Source organism: Neomonachus schauinslandi, chromosome 5, assembly GCF_002201575.2.
Source record: "Neomonachus schauinslandi chromosome 5, ASM220157v2, whole genome shotgun sequence".
NCBI lineage: Eukaryota > Metazoa > Chordata > Mammalia > Carnivora > Phocidae > Neomonachus > Neomonachus schauinslandi.
The window spans coordinates 25,040,073-25,062,853 of record NC_058407.1 but is presented as its reverse complement, the minus strand read 5'-3'; the positions used below and the strand labels follow the sequence as shown (position 1 = coordinate 25,062,853).

Below are 22,781 nucleotides of genomic sequence, written 5' to 3'. Positions count from 1 at the left end.
GGTTATCACTGAGGAAATAATCTATAATTATGTATTTAAAAATGACCAAGGGGGAGAGAAGCCCACTCTTGTCCTTCTTGCTTCTGCAAACTTCTTGTTTGCAGGGGCTTTTCAGGCCAAGTTAGATATCTGGACTGTAATCAACACACTCTGTTCATCCACAAATCAACAGCCCCGTGAATAGAATGACCATTTCTTCTTTTTTACTTCCCCAAAACTTGGAAGCTTTCAGTTCATGGTACATTCTGTGAACTCCTGGCTGAAATCTCTTGAATTTAATTGACCAAGAGGAGAAATAACAGGATTAAAATAAACTAGCAGCAGCGGCGGCAGTAGTAATAGTATAATAATAAGAAGAAGAATTACACCTATTATTTAGAGCTAGGCACTGGGCAAAGTGTTTTCCATTTCATCTTCTCTAAAGCTCAAACGAGTCCATAAAACAATTACCCCATGAGGAGATGGATGAGAAAACTGAGGTTTGGGAAAATTAAGGACATTTCCCAAGGTCAAATAGCTCATAAGTAACAGAGTGGGATTAAGACCAGTTTATGGGACCCAAAGCCTTCTATATTTCTATATTGTCACCCCCTCCTTTACCCCTACAACTTCATAAATCTGCACATATGCCTGTGATTGCAAAATGGAACAGATTCAAGTCTTTAGCAGATATGTTAGAAAATTTTAATATTTCTCTATGAATTAGTGACTTTATGTATTTGCTCTTCACTATTTCTATTTCCCTTGTATTATTCCTCTCTACACACCTTTCTCTTTAAACTGTGTATAGACACACACACATCTGTTTGTGATTTTGTGTCTGCCCGGTGAGTAATATATGGATTTCCACCCCGCTCTCCGTCGGGGTCTCTTTTACTCACATTCTCTAATGAACTCTTTTCCATTTTTTTCCTTTCCTCTCTCTTTACTACCAATTGATTTCTCTCTTGTAAGACCAAAATACAAAGCTAAAGTATATTCTTATTTATTGTGTTCATCTAAAGGATTTTTTGCTTTCTCTTGTTTTTTAGTGGCTTTTAAAATAACCCTAAATTTACTTACTTTTATATTTTATGGTTTTACAGGCTTCAGCCTTTGATGGTCTGTTATTCCTGTTTCTAAAGTGTCTTCCTTTAGAGTGTAGTTTTTACGAGGCAGGGAAAGTGCCTTTCCTGTCTGTACGTTCCACAGCCTAACAGAGAGCTTCTAATAAAAGTGTATAAACAAAATAAAATAATTAAGAGGTAAAACCCAGTGCCTGCCAATGTTTTCACAGCAGTTAAGAGGTGAGAAGAGATGTGGGTGAGAATTACAGACCATCTTCCTTAAACAAACTTGATTCCGTCTCCAACCTTGGCGGCAAATTGAGAGTAGGCCCCCCAGATACAGTTGGGGTGAGGAGTGGGGGAGGACACGGAGCTGTGACCACGTTTACCTGCAAGAGTTTGGATCCAGGAGCGGGTCCAAACCTATCCTTCAGGAAGGCGTTAGCGGACGCTGGGCAGAGGAGCCAATGGATTCTCTAGTCTCGGCTCTATCCTCCCCCGCCAGGATCCCCCTTCATCTCGGGGACCTTCTAGTAGGGGATCCCGGAGCAGAGCTGGCCAACCGAAAATCGTGCGCGGCACCCGCCACCCTGCTCCACGGCCGCGCGGACCCAGGAGCAACTCCCCCACCGCGCCCCGCTCCTCCCCACCCGCGGGTTCCCCCTGCCGGCCGCCCGTCGCGTCCCAGCCCGCTGGGCAGGGGCTCCCCCACGCTGCCCCTCCCGGGTCTCTATGCTCGGTTCCCGCCCGGGCCGCTGGGGAGAGGTTTGCCCCCACTCAGCCCCATCTGCGCAACCTGGCCCTTCGGGGACCCCCCCCTTCAGCCTGGCCCTGTGTTCAACGGAGCCCGGTAACCCAGCTTCAGTTTCCTAATCTAGAAAGTAGGGACAGTGGTCTCCACCACATTTACCCTGAACATTGACTGGGCGACCAAAAAATAGAGGAGATTCCATGATCGCGTTTATTACTAATCCTCACTCGGGTTGTTGGCACCCGCGCTGCCGCGGCGCCGGCCGAGGGGGAGGCGCGCCCTCCGGGGCGGCTGGGCAGGGCGGTGGCGGCGAGCGCCCGCCCCGGCTCCACCCTCCCTGCCCCGCGGCACCGCCCGCCGCCCCGCGCCCTCCTCCGCCCGCCCGCCTGCCCCGCGCTCCGGCCGGGCGGCCTCCCGGAGACCCGCGGCGCGCGGCGACATGGCTGGCGGCCACCGCCTCCTGCTGGAGAACGCGCGGCAAGTGGTGATGGTGTGCGGCCGCGGCGAGCGCTTCCTGGCGCGGGACGCGCTGCGCAGCCTGGCCGTGCTGGAGGGCGCCAGTCTCGTGGTGGGCACGTAAGTGGCCGCACGCTGGGGGCACCGGGCAGCCGAGGCCGGGCCTGGCCCCCTTTCCCTAACTTGGGCGCTGTGGAGGGAAGCGGGTAAAAGCTTTCCCGCATCCAGGGAGCCACCGCGGGCCTTTCAGGCACCTGCTGCTACCTACCTTGTGTGACAGCTTCGGGTAGTCATTCGGTGAAAAAAAAAAAAAAACGCTCTCAGGCTGAACCCCCGTCCCTCTTCCCCCCTACCCCCAGGTCTTTGGAATCAGCATCTCTGTGGTGGAGTTCTGGGACTTTGAATTTTTACAAAACACCCTCCAGCCCAACCCCCTTTGTATACTAAATTTGAGAACCACGAAAGACGTTCAGATGGTGATGGTTTGGGGCTGATAGGAAATTCAGAAAAAGGACATTTTTCAGTTTTTTTCATTTAACCCTCTGTGCTTCCTGCTAGACGTGACTAAAAGAACAGCCAAAGTTTGGGCGGGGGAACCTGCAGTGGGAGTGGGGTTCCGATGCCGATTTGAATTGGAGAGCCCCACCGCCCCGCGATTGCGCCAGATGGGCTCAGCCCTTATCTGAGGCTGCTTAGGGTTGTGCAAGAGTCCAGCTTTTAGGGACCGTGTGTTTTTAATTAACAAAGGGATAAAAACATTCCCAGTGTTACTGTTAAAAATTTGTTAAAAACCAGTTAACAGAAGTGCACAGAGGTAGGAATCCAGGTCTAATTGATGGCCATACTCTATGGCGTTCTGAGGCCCTACTATCTTCCTCTGCTGTGCACAACCCTTTCTCACTCCCTCATCCAAGATGGCTGCTCCACCTCTCCTTACGGAGTCTACCTTCCAGGCAGTGGAAAATAGGAAGAGAAAACAGACCTATTGGTTAGAATTTAGTCACATGGCAGCACCTGGATGACGGGAAACCCAGAAATGTAGGCTTCATTCTGGGTGTTCATGTGTTCAGCTAAAATTTAGGAATCTAGCATTGTGGGGAAAAGGGAACATTGATCTTGGGGAACAACTAGCCATCTCTATACATATAATTTGACTCTTTGGCTTCCATGCGGCTGCAGTCATTTTTTTTTCTTCAAAGACACAGATGCAAGAAGGAAATACGATAAATGTTGACTGATACCAAAAGACGTGGGCAACATATTTTAAATCCTTAGTCAGCTTTTCCACAGTATTTCCCGAAACTTTGGTAATTATTTCTTGATTTTTCTTCAGGGATGGGCTTATAAAAGCCATAGGTCCTGTTGATGCGATCCAAAAAATGTTTTCTGAAGAAACGTTCGAAGAAAGAATTGACTGTTCTGGGAAATGCATCTTGCCGGGTATTAACCTCTTTTTTCAGTAAAGCCCTGCAACCAGTTTTAGCAATGTAAAGAGGAAGAGTGGCAGCTTCTTTTAAATAGGGTCTCGAAATAATATTAAAATATAATAATAGCTACCATGCATTGAATTTCTACTACTGAATGTCTAGGTGCTTTGCAAACATGTTTTCATCTTGAATCCTTCTAACTGCCCTGTAAGGTAAGTATCCTTATCTACATGTTACAGATTAGAACACTCCAGTTTAGGGATGAAATATCTTACCCAAGATTGCTGGACAGGGAAAGGGCAAGCTGGGAATCAAACCCACTCATTATGTCACTTTGTCCCACTCACATGCTGAAGAGAAACAGGTTGTGTTGTGTTTAGGTTCAAAAGCTGTTGGAAGAACTTTACTAATCTACTTCATATGGGAGGCAGAGAGGGCAAGCTGCTGCTTCTAATACCAGAATAGATTCTAAATTTACATGAAGTGTGAAACAACACATCTCTAGGCCGAAAAGTGGGGGAGGAGGGAATCCCTAGAGATTTCACTGAAGTTTATTTATATCTTAGTGATTGACAACAAAATCAGTTTGTTAACATTATGTTTTCTGGCTTCATGAACTCCTCTGAAACGAGTTTCACAAATTTTGAGTCCTACACAAAACACAGAAGCTAGGATTTATATTTTTAAAATGTTTACTGTGCGTATCTGATAGAGCTTCTATCTTCCATCTCTTGGGAGTCAGGAAATAAAGTCAGAGTGCAAGCTTATGAAAAAGAGCAGAAAATACTAGAAAGCAATCTGAGTAGAGATTCTTGATTTTTCGTCCAGTCAGAACCACTAACGAGACATTTAATCCACTTAATCCAGGTATTTTAAATATTATGGAAAACCACGCTTCACTTGAGTTGTGAACCGTTTGGATAAACAAACGGTTCACACGATTGCTTTATAGTTTCTCTTCAGTTAAACTACATTTCTTTTTGAAGGAAGATTCATATTTCTGATTTCATATTTTTCCTTCTCAAAGTTGGGAGAGATTGTACTCTGTTTTCACACCCAGATTATTCCTTGGTGATATAGTCCGTGGTTTTGCTCAACTGATAGATATGACATCCTGTTTCAAAAGCTTGCTTGGTGAGCCTGGACTTAGTGGGCAAAAGGAGCTGTATTTCTTTAATGGATATTCTCATCATGCCAAGTCACCCTCTTCCATTAAAGCCTTCTAGACCAGCCATGCTGAGAGTCTTCTTGTTCCCTGTCTGTGGAGGGAACCTACAGACAAATTCCTCCTCCCCCCACCCTCCTCCAAGATGGCTGACCATCATCTTGCTTTCCCAAGAGTGGTACGGGATAGTCTGCCTGATATCTAAGGGCTTTCTATTTCTCCGCTTTAAAGATGATTTGATTTATTGATTACAGGTTTGGTGGATGCACACACACATCCAGTATGGGCTGGTGAAAGAGTTCACGAGTTTGCAATGAAGGTAACTGCAGTAAATGATGACAAATCAAAATAAGGCACAAATACAGACAAGTCTTTCTAAAGAGTTGGTAGGCTATCAGGCTTTGCAACATATGCCTACATTTCTTTTTCATGGATATTTTTACTGGCCTGGACTATGGAAAATAAATTGCAAAAAAAACTAACTTATAACTGTCCAAATACTTTGCACAGGCCCAGCAATCATTATAATAGTTTTCAAAAATTTTTAGCTGTAGAATCCTTATGTATGTATGTATGTATGTATGTATGTATGTATGTTTTAGAATCCTCCCTTTAAAAAAATGCTGAGCTGCCTTGGGGCGCCTGGGTGGCTCAGTCGGTTAAGCATCTGACTTTGATTCAGGTCATGATATCAGGCTCCTGGGATCAGCCCCAGGTTGGCCTCAGCACTTGGCGGGGAGTCTGCTTGTCCCTTTCCCTCCTCCTCTGCCCCTCCCCGCCTCACTCTCTCTTTCTCTCTCAAATAAATAAATAAAATCTTACCAAAAAACCCCTAAGACCCAAAAACAGAGCTGAGCTGCCTTGCTCACTAGTTCCTCCTTTCTTTCCCTTCCCCCATTTCACCTCTCCACCCCTGGGGGGTCTTTGAAGGGGCTCCAGGATACAGTTTGAAATTCACCATTCATTGGTTCAAACTTGGAAAAATATATTGCTAATCATAAAAATAAATTAAGTCTTGTATTTTCCCCCGCCAAAATGAGACTTATTAAGAAACATAAAGTGTAGCCTACGTCACAAGTCATTAATTAGCCAGGGCCAACCCTCAAATCCATGGTTGGAGCCGTTTTCACATTGTTTCTTTCTAATAGATTTTAATTTTTAGAGCAGATTTTATTTTTTAGAGCCAACTTGAGTGAGAGGTACAAAGATTTCCCACATACCTGCCCCCACACATGCACAGTCTCCCCCCATGATCAACATGCCCCACCAGAGCGGTACCTTTGTTACAGCTGATGAGCCTACATTGACACATCACTGTTACCCAGAGTCCATAGTTCTTATTGGTGTTTTCTCTTGGTGCTGCACATTTTGTGGGTTTGGACAAATGTATAATGACACATATCCACCATTATAGTATCATATAGTGTGGTTGAACTGCCCTAAAATTCCTGTGTGCTCTGCCTATTCATCTGTCCCTCCCTGAACCCTGATAACCGCCGACCTTTTCACTGTTTCTTTCTTTATTTTTTTTTAGATTTATTTATTTTAGAGATGGGGGGGGTAGGGGCAGAGGGAGAGGGAGAGAGAGAATCCCAAGCAGACTCCGCACTGAGCCCAGAGCCTGATGCAGAGCTTGATCTCACGACCTGAGATCATGATCTGAGCCGAAATCAAGAGTCAGATGTTCAATTGACTTTGACACCCAGGCGCCCCAGCTGTTTCTATCGTACTGCCTTTTCCAGAACATCATCTAGTTAGATTCATACAGTACATAGCCTTTCGGATCGGCTTCTTTGACTTAGCAATATGCATTTAAGGTTTCTCCATGTCTTTTCTTCACATTGTTTTTTTTTTTCAAGTGTATACCCTAACAGCTAAGAATTTTCTTCAGACACTGGGTACCTTCTTCAACAAACTAGAGCTGTTTTTAAGACTTCTTTATTAAAGCACACAATTGCAGAGCCAAAAAGCAACCCTAGAGATTTGCAGTCCAAGCATCTCATTACATAGATGGGGAGTGTGAGGTCCAGAGAAGGGAAGGGTGCGGGGTGAGTTCTCCAGCTCACCTTGGCAAAACCCGGGCTGGTATACTTCATTTGTGCCGCACTCCTTGCTGCCCAGAGTAACTGGAGCCCAGTGGGATCCCAGGAAGAGCTTCTTTGCTTGAGTGACAGAGGTCAGACCCCAAACTCTAGTGGCCAGACACGGAGAGGTGGAAACCCCCCGGGGCTCTTTCGTGGATATTTGGAATAACTGCAGTGGGGTTCCCGAATTGCCTAAGCTTTGTTTTCTCATAGGAGCTAGGGGTAGACAGAGACTTAGCTGGTGCACCCTGGGGCCAGCTGGGTCGTCAGAATACTGAAATACTTCTGGGCTGGTTGGTAAATTGCCGCTGCTGCGTGAGACCCTAAGTGCTCCCCACCTGACTTCTCTCATTTCTCCCCTCCCCTGTCCTTCCTAAGATGCCCTGGCAGGGTCGGGGCTTCATGGCCATGTACCCCAGCATCCTTTCTGATCTGCTGTTGTCCCTGACGTAGCATTTTGAACATCACTCCGGGTGGAGGTTCTGTGGAGCTGCCTGCAACCTCCCGCCCTTGCCCAGCCTAGGGGGAGCCCTGTGTTCAGTTGGCAGGAGCCACGTACATGGATATTCACCGAGCTGGAGGAGGCATCAACTTCACCGTGGAGCACACTCGCCAAGCCTCGGAGGAGGAGCTGTTCTGCTCCTTCCAGGAGCGGCTGCAGCGCATGATGAGGGCGGGGACCACGCTGGTGGAGTGCAAGAGCGGATACGGCCTCAACCTGGAGACAGAGCTCAAGATGCTGCGCGTGATTGAGCGTGCCCGGCGGCAGCTGCCCATAGGCATCTCAGCCACCTACTGCGGGGCTCACTCGGTGCCAAAGTAACCTCAGCTTGCGCGCTTGACTTGGGGCATTGAGGGGCATTGAAAACAAAGAAGGAAGGGGTCAGCTGGTACCTAAGTGGGGATGTGTTGGCGGGGGGTGGGGGGGGAGTGGAGGTGCATCCAAACTTTAGTTCTTGCAGAGAGAGCTCAGTAGAAGCCGTTAGAAAGGTGTTCTGATTGTAATAGTCATCTCGTAAGGGTGGTTTTTTTTTTTTTTTTGAAGATTTTATTTATTTATTTGAGAGAGAGAGAGCGCAGGAGCAAGGGGGAGGGGCAGAGGTAGAGGGAGAAGCAGATTCCCCACTGAGCAGGGAGCCCGATATACGACTCGATCCCAGGACCCTGGGATCATGACCTGAGCTGAAGGCAGACGCTTAACCGACCCACTCAGGCGCCCCTTGCAAGGGTGGTTTTAGGAAGGTGATCCCCACCAGACCCATCTGTTTGCTAGTCCCTTAATGATGAAGGAGGAAGAGGAGATGTTCAAAATTCTTTCGGTTAACAAAAAGCAATGCCTCCTACTAGATCCTTTAAAATAACAGATATTACTGGGGCGCCTAGGTGGCTCAGTCGTTAAGCGGCTGCCTTCGGCTCAGGTCATGATCTCAGAGTCCTGGGATCGAGCCCCGCATCGGGCTCCTCGCTCTGCGGGAGGCCTGCTTCTCCCTCTCCCACTCCCCCTGCTTGTGTTCCCTCTCTCGCTGTGTCTATCTCTGTCAAATGAATAAATAAAATCTTTAAAAAATAAAATAAAATAACATATTAGTTTAAATAGTTGCCCATGACCACATAATCGCACTTTAGAGATTAAAAGTAACACTCTGTAGGAGATAGATCAAATCTTTAAGTCAAGATGACTCAGAATAGTTTTTATTTTCGTTCATCTGTTTGTTTAGCAGCAAACATGTTTGTTTTCTTGTAAATGTTTTTTAGATTTCCTTTTATTTAAAGTTTCTCCTATATAGCTTTCTTGTAGAGAATTCTGTCCTTTCTGCATCTGCATCTGCATCTTATCTATCCTGGAATTTCTAGAGCCAAAGGCCCACAGTTCCAGAACTAGAAGTTTCAAAAGAAATCTAGGACTTGGGGGCACCTGGGTGGCTCAGTCGGTTAAGTGGCTGCCTTTGGCTCAGGTCATGATCCCAGCATCCTGGGATCTAACCCCTAATCTGGCTCCCTGCTCAGCAGGGAATCTGCTTCTCCCTTCCCCTGCTCTTATTCTCTCTCTCTCTCAAATAAATAAATAAAATCTTAAAAAAAAAATCCAGGACTTGAAAATTAACAGGGCAAAGTCTTAGTGCCGTTTTGAGTTTTGATAACTTAGATACATAAGTGCTACAGGCTTACAGAAATTATTTGAAAGTTTCATAACATATATTTTTACATTTATTTAGTTTCACGCAATTTGAAAAATAAGTTTAATGTTAATTTTTTGTTTACCATTTTCAATCAGAGAAAATAAAAAATTAACAAATTTATTATTAAAAATTCACAAAATTAATTAAGTAGAAAAGAAACATAAATACTTAATATTTCCAATGATGTTTTTGTACATTTTTAGCATTTGTACTTCTGAAATTATTAAAACTTAAAACTGCACTGAGACTTTTGGGACATCCATCTATAGAAAACATTTTTTTTTTTTTCAAACGGAACATAAGGTGGATGATAGCAGTGTAACATGGTAGAGAAGTCTTAGGCTTTGGAGCCATACCAGACCTGGGTTTGAATCCAGCTTTGCTACTTTCCCACTGCATGATTTTGAGGGCATCACTCAACTTTTTTGAACATCTGTAAAATAGCTAAATAACACATAATTCTATATGATTGTCTTGAGAATTAGGAACAACATATGTGAGCGCCTGTCTCCTCACGGTTCACTTCTGTCTTCCCACCAAAATGGTTTTTGCTGAGCGAGAGACTTCTGTGTGCCAAATACAGGACTAAAGTTTTACAGAAATTTTCTCCATCTGCCAATGAGTCTCTGAGGTCTGTGTCTTGATCTCCAGCGATACAGTCTGCAGCTCAGAGGATGCCAAATGATGGCTACATGACGTGTCCAAAGTTACATAGCCAGCAAGTAGGAGAGCTCTGTGTCTATTTGACTTCAAAAGCCCAGCCCTTTCTGATCTATAACTATCGCAGAATCTTAGAATTTCAGGGCCTCCCACAATCCTCTTTCCCCATAGTTCCAGATGGTGAGACAAGAAGCCTTAGGCAGATGCTTCTAGAAACAGTGTGGAAGAAGAAAAAGGCAGAGTGATCACGAGGGCCCAGCTAAGGAGCACACAGTTGTGTTGTTAGGGAACCATCCAGGATGCCCTCTAAGTGTCCTTGGCAAGCAGATTCCGTTTTTCAGCCGACTGGCCTTGCTGACATTCTCGAAGGCAACACGGCTGGGCCAGAAATGGATGAGCCCTTTGAGTCTCTGTGTACAGTCAGTGCCTACAGAAGTCTTGCCAACATCTCTGCTGTGTCCTCATTGTTAAGACTCTTGAGTTATTGCTTTGATTATTTCTCTACCTTCTTGAGGCTTGAGGTCATTTGCCCATAGTTTGTGAGATTCTTCGAGTGCCAGAAAACCCTTTCTTTAATTAAAAAAAAAAAATTTCCCCCCATGTAATCTCATGTTCTTCCCCCAGAGGAAAGACTGCTCCGGAGGCTGCTGATGAAATCATCAATAGCCACCTCCCGCAGCTGAAGGAGCTTGGCAGAAGTGGGGAAATCCATGTGGACAATATAGATGTGTTCTGTGAGAAGGGCGTCTTTGATCTCAGCTCCACCAGAAGGATTCTTCAAAGTGGAAAAGAGATGGGATTACAGATTAACTTCCATGGGGATGAGCTGCACCCGATGAAGGCTGCCGAGGTGTGGTTGACCTTTTGCTTTTCCTTTGTCAACACTCATGCTATGGAAAACTTAATTAGTTTGTTCAGAGGTGGGAGTAGCCTTCTGAAAAGACAGAGAATGGGGAAATTTGTTTGAACAATGTGTGGATTGGTCTGGTAGAGCCTTGGAATCCTGGACCTCTGTTAGAAATTTACTTTTTTGCTGCTCATTGACTTGTATGATCGCCGGCTGGTGGGATTAGTAGAAAAAGAAGCACTTTTGTGATCTTGTTTAGCAAATCCGTGCCCTATTTTGGTTGGCACACAAAGCCACACTGGCAGAGTCAGCGAGTTGCACACGTAGCTGCTGGGGTCTGTGGCAGCGTCCAGGGGAACGTTGCTAGAGCGTACCGTTAATAGTCCAGGATGCTCTTCTGATCTCTGCGTCTTGCTCAGATTCATTTATTCATGCTTTCAACAAATATTTGAGTGTGTGCTATGTGCCAGGCACTGAGAATTCAGCAGTGAATAAGACAGACACAGCCCCCGCAGTTGTGAGTCGAGATGTCTCTCTAAGCCCTAGAGTGAAATAAACAACTGCCCTTGGGGCATAAACCAGATGTGGACACTCCACACGTGTCTCCACCACAACACGTCCAATGTGATCTCTTAATATCGCTTCCAGATCTGGTCCTGTGTTTCCTGCCCAGTGAATGACCCCATTATGTACGGATTGCCTAAGAGAAAAACTTGGACGTCACTTTGTCTCCTCACCCCCTCCCCTGTCACATTTCAGTTAACAAGCAAGGCTTCCAGGTTTGCCAGCTGAGTCTGTCTAGGTCCACTTCTCTTCCCCCCACCGCCTAGTTCAGACCACCAGCAGCGGCTCTCAGCTGGACTCCTGCAACAGCTCTTCTCCCTGTGTCCAAGCTTGTCCGCACTTGAATCCCTGCCCTCTGCGCATCTTCTCTTCCTCTCTGGTGCTGGAAAGCACTGAAAGGCTCACCCGGGCTGGCAGGACAAATTTCAAACTCTGCAGCCATAGGCTTACCCAGATCTAGCTCTTGCTTGCCTCCCATCTTCCTCTTTCTCTCCTCCCCCCTCCCTTCCCCTGCCCTCTTGACCATGGCCAGCCACCATAAATAGTGTTAGGACACCCGATACCCCACGCCTCTGGATGTGCCTCCTCTCATCCGAACACCCCTTGCCTGGCTAACTGTAACTCCGCTCCGTGTTTCCTCTTAGCTACCACTTTTCTGGCATCCTTTCCAAACCTCTCCAAGAATGAGTTACAGTCCCTCCCTGTGCCTGTCCCACCATGTTCAAATTGTCTCTGAGATCCCTCCTGGACTGTCCCTGTGCCTCCACAGCCTTATCCCTGGAGGTTAGCACAGTGCCTGGTAGACAGGTGGCCTTTAGTGAGTAAATATTTGTGGAATGTTTGTTGAATGAATGTGAACTAGGTGGTCAACAAGATACTTCTGGTTGTAGAGAGTGAACTGGTGAATTAAACAGAGGTCAATACCTGGGATGACCAAATCGAGTTTGGGAAAGTGAAGGTGATTCCAAGGTTAGAAGGAAGCTCGCCTGGGGAGCAGAGTCTGTGGAGCATCCAACTCCCGAGAGCACCAAACCAGAATGCTCTTAGACCCAAGCTAGCTGCTGACGAGGGGCCGGCTCCCTCCTGCCCTGGTGTGGGCATCGCTGCCTCCCTGGGCCACAGGCTAAGGTCAACAATGAGTCTCCTTTCCCTTTCCTTGGAATGCCTAGCAGAATCACCTTTCAGCCTGGGGCACTGTGTGTGTGTTTGTGTGTGTGTGTAAATGTGTCACGCTGAGAAGAAACCCACTTTAATGCCATGTTCTCATTATCATCATAGCATTACCTCCTCCTGGTTTTATTCTAACAGCTGAGCCCAGACTTATTTTCTTAAGATTTTTAAAAATTTATTTATTTGACAGAGAGAGAGATAGCAACAGCAGGAACACAAGCAGGGGGAGCGGGAGTGGGAGAAGCAGGCTTCCCGCCGAGCAGGGAGCCCAGTGCGGGGCTCGATCCCAGGGCCCTGGGATCATGACCTGAGCTGAAGGCAGATGCTTAATGACTGAGCTAGCCAGGCACCCCAGTAAGCACTTGGATTTAAGGATAGTTTTTGAAGTAGCACACGAGCTAATTTTCAAATGAATGTCCATCACAAACCTTTTACCCCTCTGGGGGCTTGCGCTGGGCAGAGGCAGTTCCAACACATTTTAATGACAAAGAGTGCTGCTTAGTTTTGCAGGGAAACCAATGTTCTGGCCCTTTGTTGATTGTTGTTGCTGTTGGTGAAACCTTTCTCTCTGCCCATTCCGCTTAGCTCGGGGCTGAGCTGGGAGCCCAGGCGATCAGTCACCTGGAAGAAGCGAGCGATGAGGGCATCGTTGCCATGGCAATGGCCAGGTGCTCGGCCATCCTTCTGCCCACCACGGCCTACATGCTGAGGTGAGCTGCCCTGGGGGGTGACAGCCGCGAGGACACAGACCCAGAGGCCTAAGTCTTATTTCATTGCCCTTCCACATTCCTTAAAAATGCAGATCCGGAAAACTGAGCTCATGGAAGATGCCAGTTCTGGAGTGAGGTCCAGGAAAGCGCTTAGACCCAAATGGCTGTTGAGTAGGGAGATTATTGGGAAGAGTGGAGCTTTCTCTTTCTTTTTTTTTTTCCCCTCATTTTTGGAATTTTCCAATTAAAAAATCAATATGCATTACTTTTATGACTAGAAATAAAGAAATAGGCTTTCTACTTTAAAAAACATGCATCAGATGTTAGGGATATCAAGCAGTGTTCAGAATCTGAAGGAGCTGTTTTTTACTAAGAGGACGCAAGTGGGCCCCACAGTCCTCATAAATCCCCGGGGGTGGGAGGAAGGAGGAGACGTCTAAGTATGTTTTGTGAAATCTTCCCAGGAGTTTTGCGGTCTGCACTCTGTGGATTGAATACACCCAGTCCAGAGCCCATCTTTATGCCTGCGGTTTGGTTGTCGCCACCAGGGGGCGCTATTGGCATCTAGTAGGTAGAGGCTCCAGCCGCTAAAGGTCCCACAGCGCACAGAACCACCTCCCACCACAAAGAATTATCCTGCCTAAGAATTATCCGGCCACAATTACGAACTGTGCCAAGGTTGAGACACTCTGCCTCAGGGATGGAAAAGCCAGGTTACAAGTAACTTTTTATTTATTTATTTATTTATTTATTTATTTATTTATTTATTTATTTATTTATTTTTAGAGAGAGAGGGAGTGAGGGCGCTCCCAAGTTCGTGTGAGCTGGGGGCAGAGGGAGACGGAGAGAGAGAATATCTAAAGATTGTTCACGTCCAGTGCGGAGCCTGACACGGGGCTCGATCTCACCACCATGAGATCATGACCTGAGCCGATATCAAGAGCGGACGCTCACTGACTGAGCCACCCAGGCGCCTTCAAGTAACTTTTATAAGAGAGAAGAGAGGAATATTGCAGTACTTTCTCAAATATATTATGGTGTTATACACATAGAGGTAATATTATACATTTCTCTTATTATTACTGTTCTCTTAATTTAAAGAGTAGACATAATGTAGATTGCAACCAGGAAATACCAATCAATAACCATTCTTGGAATCTTGGCATTTCCAGCAAGTCTCAGTAGTCATCAATCAAAGTCATCAATCAATACTTAATCTGGTTAATTTTCCATCACAAGGAATAATGTTTGACAAAAAAGGGTTCCTTTACCTCCCCTTGAATCTCTTAAAGATGGAGCAAAAATCTGAGACTTGCACTGTGAAGGGCGGCTCAGCAATAAAAGCCCGAACTTTGTCCCTACGCCAGAGGCGGCGGCCATCTGTGCTCACCGCAGGATGGGTTGACCATACAATTTGGACAACAGGAAACATTGCAGAGAAGGCCCCACTTTTCTCTCTGGCTTCTCTGTTCCGCTATTTTTCTGAGCTCTCCAACAGGAGCAACCTGCAGGGCTCCCTGCCGGGCCCTGAATTCTCTTGACTCATTTCTGGAATAACAGTGGCCTTATGCCACTTCCTTTAATCATTATTGTACGCATCTTTGTGTATACTGTTTAAATTTATTCAGGATACATTTACCTCAGTTTTTCTGGAACTCTCTTGATACGTCTACAGCCTCACTTTTTTTTTTTTCCCTCCTTAAAAATCTCTGGAAGGGGAGGGGAGGCGAGGCCGTCAGAATGAACTGTGGGAGGGAGGGGCGCCTGGGTGGCTCAGTGGGTTAAGTGTCTGCCTTCAGCTCAGGTCATGATCTCAGGGTCCTGGGATTGAGCCCCGAGATGGGCTTCTTGCTCAGCTGGGAGCCTGCTTCTCCCTCTCTTCCCCTCTCATGCTCTCTCTCAAATAAATAAAGAAAATCTTAAAAAAAAAAAAAAAAGAATGAACTGTGGGGAGATTTTAAGTTCTACCTTTCCTCACTCTTATCCCTGCTTCACCTGCCTCCTCTCATGCATTGTCCTGGTTGAGGAACATTATCTTAGGTAGGCCTGCCAATTGTCAGTCATCGACCGTGAATGTTTTGAGGGCCTCCATTTTGGCCTATAAACCTGTAGACTCTCAGACAACGGCTTTCATCTATTCCCCTCCCCCCAACACTGTGAGCCTTGAAAAAACACTAGCATAGTTTCTGAAAGCTCAGGGCTGTCTGCCTAGGATGACCCAGGCCCCCTTACAATGCCTGCCTGAGAAAGCCCAGCCTGCCAGGGGAATTTACTGTTTGTTCCAGCAAAACCCACTGATTGGCAGATAGGCCCCTGGACTTCCTCTTAGAGCAGTTACTTTACAAATTGCAGTTGTAATTACAATTATAAATCCTTTCTCTGCTCCTTTAAGATATAAATCTTCTACCACCCAGGATTGTCTTCTCAAGGACCCGCCCCTTTTTCCTCCCGACTTCCTCTTTCTTTCTTTAAAATGCCCAGTTACCACCGCACAAATCAAAATTGAGTCCAGACCACACTGGACCCTTTCCCTTTTGCAGTAGTTATTACTGAATACAGTCTGTCTTCACTCCTTTAGCTAGTGTTTGGCTCTGTTTATCCCTGACATAACTTTTGAGTCATGTCCTAAAGAACAATATTTTGCCAAGGAGATTAAGGAGACACGCAACCCAGGAAGAAGCACAGACATTTTATGTATTAGATTCTTAGGCCTTCAAGACTTTAAAGGGCCTACCAAAAATGTTTGAGACCCTTCCCCACCCCCAAAGAGGGGGAGAGAGATGAATAAAAAAAAAATTGCAAAATGGAAGTTAATAAAAATAGCATTATTTTAACCTCATTGTTTATATTTGGGAGTCAAAAAAAAAGTGTGTTACATTTGAAAAAAACTAAGTTATATTTTTCTTCCTTAGCAAGAATCTCTGAAAGTATATAAAGATTGCTAAAATTTAAAAAAAAATGCTAAAATAAACACTCCCAAATTAAAGAAATTAGTCATGGGCAAGTCATTTCAAAAGCAGAGATAAAAATCAGGCGTCCTGGGTTCCACCTGACTTCACCACTCATCACTTAACCTTGAGTGTCTCTTTCTTCTTCCAGAACACAGAGGGGTTGGATATCTTAAGTTGGCTTCCATTCCGAATACCTAATCTGCAGAAGCTCTGCTTCCAGAGACTGACATCTTCTTTTCTTTTCCCCTCCTCTTAGACTGAAGCAGCCTCGCGCTAGGAAGATGTTGGATGAAGGGGTAATCGTTGCTTTGGGCAGCGATTTCAACCCGAATGCATATTGCTTTTCAATGGTAATTATTTTTAATGTGACTTTCTAAGGAGAGAAACCGTCTTCCGCCACGTGTATGAATAATTTAAAAATAGTTCACTAACTGTTAAAATGTACCAAAGATCTAAGAAATGATTTTCTTGTGAAACAGGAAAAAAAGTGCAGACAGCAGGGTCATCGGATAGTTCTGTGCCACACGAATGCCTCTAGGCATAGAGAGAGGAGAGAAAGTTCTATCTGCGTAATTTTTTTGATGCAGCCTTGGGCGTTGTGGTTTGATGATAACTCACTCCGGTCTTGGAGGATAACACAAGCTCAAAGAAGTTTTAGTAAATAAGCATGGAGGTGGGCTTTCATCTTACATAGCCAGTGGTCTTGAAAAGTTGTAAATAAATCCTCAATCCCCGGGGGTGGGGGTGGTAATCTCTCTAATAGAGAAATCTTTAACAAAGCATAAGAATCTTTACACGTAAATTAAAATGTTCTCATACCAGTTTAGCCAGTACCTCCCAGACATTTAATTTCCATTATTGGTTGTGCTGTGTTGAGTAGCAGTTACCATTCTGTTCCTTTCCTCGAATACGGTTCTTCCCTGCCTTAGCCAGTGGTCATGCACCTGGCCTGCGTGAACATGAGAATGTCCATGGCTGAAGCCTTGGCCGCTGCCACCATCAACGCAGCTTATGCCCTGGGAAAATCGCACACACATGGATCTCTGGAAGTCGGCAAACAGGGAGATCTCATTATCATCAATTCGTCCAGGCGAGTGTTCTCCCAACGGAGCTATTTTATGTTGTGCCCCTTGTAATATGTAGGCTGGGTTTAAATGGCTTTTCTGCTCAATATTAGCATCTGGCTCTGTGTTGGCCCAGAAGCTCCCCAATCTCCTTTATCCTCACCCCTTTCTAACCAGCAAGTCTCCCCACGAGTCCTAAACCACACAGGGTAGACAGACCAGCTTCTCCGGTCTCTTCATCTGTCTTCCGTCTGTCCTAGATCTCCAGGTTTCTGTTCTGTTTACCCGGACTTTGGACTGGTGCCCCCTGGCTTGTGTTCTTGTTTTTCTGCTGGAGTTCTGACCTACGGCTGGTGCTGGGCCGTGCATGTTCCAACTCCAGCTGGTCACCCACGTCTGATTCATTACCTCTCTGGCTTCTCACTCCTACCAGATCCCAAAAGCCTTGTTTCCGTTTTCCTGCTCCTGGGTTCGTGTTACTCACACACAGTCGGCTGCCAGCTGGGTCTCCGATGTAACAATTTGAGTCTTATTTTTCTAAATCTGGAAGTCATAAATCCTTGACCCTAGCAGGTCTACTGCATTCTTTGGTCCTCAAATTCAACTGAAGAAAGCGACTCTGTAATTCTACTCTTCACTCTATTGAAAATAATGCTGGGGCACCTGGGTGGCTCAGATGGTTAAGCATCTGCCTTCGGCTCGGGTCATGATCCCGGGGTCCTGGGATCGAGCCCCATGTCCAGCTCCTGGCTCAGCGGGGAGCCTGCTTCTCCCTCTGCCTCTCCCCCTGCTCGTGCTCTCTCTCTCTCTCTCTCTCTCTCTGTGTGTCTTGAATGAATAAATAAAATCTTTAAAAAAAAAGAAAGAAAATAATGCTGGGGCGCCTTTTGTATATCGCTTAATCGGATCAAATATTTTAAGGTCAAATACTTCAACAATACCATTAAACAATATTTAAGTCACAGGCTAGTTATCATAGTAATCTACTATTTTTTTAAAAAGCCCGAATATCAATGACAGGGTATAAAGAAATTTTTAGAGAATGTATTTCTAAATTAGCATTTATTGACAAAGTGATCATTTTGGCTTGTTTGCATTAAAGTACGTTTGATTTCTTTCTAGATGGGAACATTTGATTTACCAGTTTGGAGGCCATCATGAATTAATTGAATATGTTGTAGCTAAAGGAAAAGTCGTCTATAAAAAATGAAAGATCTGAAAGGAAAGAGAAGACCTTTCGGCTATATAAGTCAATGCAGTTACAGTAAAAGTTAAAATACCATAGTAATTTACCAGAGTGATGTCACTTAAATATATTTCAGTGCTTTGTTAATCCACTTGAAAAAAACCAAGTCATTAATTTCTTTTAATTTAACATGTGCACCTGGACATATAAGCAGGTAAATCAATTGGATCATAATCTCAGAACATTAAATCATTTCACAGAGATTTATTACAAATATTTTGAAGATTAATATGGTAGAGTATCATCAGAATGCCTTCGTGGGGAAAAGCAATTGGCAGTTAGGTAGACATGGCTTGAAACTCCCATTTTGTTTGTGCTTTTCAAGTTTCAGTTTTTAAACTATGGGATGGTGAGAAATCCAAGTGATATGCCCCCAATTAAGCAAATGTAGCCTTCTGTTATAAGCAGCTGGTTTGTCCTTTTCCCACACAGGTTGCCTTTCTATAAGCTCTTCGAATGCATGGGTGTCCCCTGAGGTAGGGTGTCCTTCTATTTCTAATTTCTTCTTGACTCCAGGAGTAGTGCTTCACAGCAGAGTTCAAGACTCATCATTTTATACATGGGGACGGGGGCCTTCCTAGAATGGATGCATTTGGACCAAATCTGATAATGTAATTTTTAAAAATCATTTTTAAGAGTTTGATTATTCATATTACAAATGTATAACAAAATTTTTAAAGCTCTCAATAAATATGTATTGTCACTATTATTGTTGTTTCCAGCCCCGGAAGTAGATTGGTGGTATTACCTGTTACAGCTTCTTAGGAAATGAACAAATTACATAATTACACATAAAGAAATTGTGGATGATGATATAAATAGGTGTTTCTAAAGCCATATGAATTTACTTGAAATGTTTTTCAGTGTTTAATCATCCTTATAATCACAATGGTATTATTAAACTTTGTCCTATTTATGAATAAATGATTTGAGAAGTAAAGACTAACCAAATTATCACCCATTTCATGTTAAAAATGGCTGAATCAATGAGGCTTAACTGTATGCCGTTTAAATCAAATCAAATACTCCTTGTTGAGAGGTTATGGGTGACAGTGCACATTGCTGTCACTGTCCAGTAACATGGGGTCATCGGAGCTTTGTCCCTCATATGCTTGGGTAAGGAGTCTTGAGGGGGTGTGGGAGGTGCATGGTCGCCCTCCCCTGTGACCAAGCACCTACTCAATTGTAGGAGTTTGGGGCGCAGGCGATAGATATAAAGGCTAAAACTAAATACGAGGTCCGTTCAAACACAGAAGTCTATCTCTATACCTATGGAATAAGAAGGTGAAGTGCATCTTATTCTCCCTCTAGGAGACATTCACTTTAAACAAATAGCATTAATGTCTTTTGCAGATGAAAGGAGAAGAGGATACCCACCCAGAACAGCCTTAGTCCTCCCAGGCCAGTGTCCTGTAAGCCCTTGCAACTTGGGAGCTTGCTAGAAATGAGAACCTCGGCCCCACCCCAGACCTGCTGAATCAGAATCTGTGTCTTAACCAGCGGCCAGGTTATTTGTACACCTGTTAAAGTCTGAGAAGTGCCGCCGTCTGTGGTCTAGACCCTAGCCACACCGGCTTTCACACTGTGCCTCAAAACACCGTTTGCTTTTGCTGTTCCAGGCTTTGCAGCACTGTTCCCTCTACCTGGACTACTTTCCCGCTCTTCTCTATGTGGGAAATCAGAGCTAGTCCCTCCCCTACCTACCGTGTGCCCGTCCTTCATGGCACTGTGGCTTAACTCTCTTTCCCTTTAGAATGTAAGTTAGTAGAGGGCAGGGCCCTCCTCATGCGCCAGGATCTAAATGTGGTGACTGGTTCATAGCAGGTGATTAGTAAATGAATTCATGAATGTACAAACATACTGGTAGTCACAGTGAAAATTACTTAATTAAAACACACTAAGTAGGCCAACCCAGGAAGGCAGTGTTAAGGAAAATACTTGTTTTATGGATTGAAAAGAGCATATGAATTCCTTAATATAATGCCAAAGGATGATGCTCATGGGGGAATACACTGGAAAAGTAAAACCAAAGAAACAGTTCCATGGTTGAGTGGAGAGGTGGGCTGCCCTTCTTCACTTTGGGGGTTGGAAGGATTTTGATGAGAGAGAGAGGCTCCAGGATGAAACATTATGAAGTGTTCAGAAGATCATCTATGAACCCTCCTAGCTCCTTGGGGAGCTAGGGCTGGGTCAGATTTCACAAGGCTTTGAATGTCAGCCTCACTAGTAGGAACCTCATTCTTTAAGTCAGGAAAAGCCACTGAAAATGTCTGAACAAGTTAGGACCAGGACAAGAGTATTGTAGAAAAAAATTAATCTGGTTTTAGCGTACACAGTAGGCACTCAAACATGTGTTGTATGAGTGGACTCTGGCAAGACACCTTGAACCAGTCCTTTGGTGGAGAGAGTAGGAGGTATCGGGTGCTAGAAGTCCAGGTGGAAAGCTCTGACAACGGGCAGTTAAGTGAGATGTGAAGACCCTTACTGTGTGCTCCCCATTGGGCTAGATCAGTGTTTCTTTTCTCAACCTTTTATTATTTTTTTTTAAAGATTTTATTTATTTATTTGAGAGAGAGAATGAGATAGAGACAGAGCATGAGAAGGGGGAGGGTCAGAGGGAGAAGCAGACTCCCCGCCGAGCAGGGAGCCCGATGCGGGACTCGATCCCGGGACTCCAGGATCATGACCTGAGCTGAAGGCAGTGGCTTAACCAACTGAGCCACCCAGGCGCCCCTTTTCTCAACCTTTTAAAGTTATCAGGTCACCCCCCCTACCGAGAAAACTTAAATTTCTCCCTACAGAATAAGATTTTATCAGATAGGGTTGAGCTCTGGAAAAAGACCACAAACCATCATAATATGCAAGTTCTTCTGCATCCCAAGAACCAATTTTTGCCTCACTGTGCGCAGTATCACCCCCACTGAATTGAGGGTGCACGCGCCAGATGCCATGGGAGAAAGGTGAGGCCACGTGGCATGCTGGAAGAAACACACATCTGCGGCTTGACATCTGGCCTTTGATTTCTTCTTGAACTCTTTATCTGTAGAGGTTGGATTCCCTCCATCTCTGAAATTCTAGTGCTAGACAGGGTCCTGCCTTCGGGGAATTTACAATCCAATTAGGGCGGTAAGACGGACTTTCAAAAGTAGAGCCAAAGCCAGGGCGTATTAAAAGCGCGTTCTCCTAAAAGGAACTCTGGTGAAACACAGTACTTTTAAAATTTAAATTGTTTTTGCCGGATCTCCCCCCAAGCATGAGCATCTTGGTCTTTATTACAGTAAACAGTTAAAGGATAAAGTCGATGCCAGCCCCTTAGATTTTTATCCGGTGGAAAGTTATTCCAAAATACGAAGGCACATCTTTTCCAAATGGTTCTATTACAGCTGCTGCAGGCATCAGGAACCTGGCGCCCAGAGTGTAGAAACCACCAATAAGCCACGGCAACCTGTCCTGGCTCACCCACCCTCGAGATCTGAGGTGTCCTGTGCTGGTAGAGTTTTGTTTCCCCTCCTGTGCCATTAACATGAATTCTCATGCTCTTGCTGATGATCTGGCCTCTACTTACGTCCCAATCTTCCCATCTTCCTCCTTGCACATTGCCATTGTTTGTTTAATCCTCTGGCCCTACTGCCTACCTAAGCTATAAGCTATGAGGGCGAAGACCAGGGCCATCTTGGCCACCATTTATTTAATGATAGAAATGGACAAATGGAGAATTGGTTTCCTGGCACAGATGTCTTCTGACATTGACGTTTAGCTTACATTTCTCCTTTTTCCTCCCTTCTCTCTCTGACTGCCAACACTCAAAACCCAGCTCAGTCACCTCTTCCAGGCAGCCTCCCTGATGATCCAAAGGTGCTGTGGTTATATGGTGCTTTCCTCTAGGACACACGCTTGGCACAGTAATGGCCATTTCACGTTCCCAACTAGATGAAGTCTTTGAATACAGGACTGCATGGGATATTGATGTACCAGTACGGCACCTCAGAAAGAGCTGAGGGAGGGAAGATGCCAACAGTTATGGATTTCAAAATCTGACTAAAATCGGCTTGTAGAAATGAGGAAGTATATTAGCTCACCCTTGGAAATTCACCAGAAGGACAGGCTTCAGGGCGGGTTTTTCCAGCAGCTCAATAATGCTGAAGACTCAGATTCCTTCCTTCCCTCTGCTTTGGCATCACCCCAAGGCCAGCTTCCCCAGTGGGTTGGGCGGGCTGTCAACAGCCCTGGGTGCTCTATGCCTCCTCCTCACTCACCTCAAACAGGTGCATGAGAAAGCCTGGCTACTGTGGCTCTCGGGAGAGAAAACATTTTCTCAGAGCCTCCAGGAAAAGTCGCCTCTGTCTCATTGGCACTGATCACTAAGCAAAGGGAACGCGACACCTTGTAACTCACCAGGCCTACGCTGCGGGCTGAAACACATTTCTTGGCTTTGATTTTTGGTGTATTTCTAATGTTTA

General features: G+C 45.2%; 1 protein-coding gene across 1 annotated transcript; it reads left to right on the top strand.

The window, feature by feature from the left end:
• The first annotated feature begins 2,186 nt into the window (after positions 1-2,186).
• Positions 2,187-19,314, top strand: AMDHD1 (amidohydrolase domain containing 1). The gene is made up of 9 exons (XM_021687336.1): positions 2,187-2,373; positions 3,587-3,693; positions 5,100-5,164; positions 7,471-7,748; positions 10,394-10,619; positions 12,936-13,060; positions 16,268-16,361; positions 16,941-17,101; positions 18,198-19,314. Exons 1-9 carry the CDS (start codon positions 2,237-2,239, stop codon positions 18,283-18,285), a joined length of 1,281 nt encoding a protein of 426 aa, XP_021543011.1. The 5' UTR covers positions 2,187-2,236; the 3' UTR covers positions 18,286-19,314.
• Positions 19,315-22,781: the final 3,467 nt, after the last annotated feature.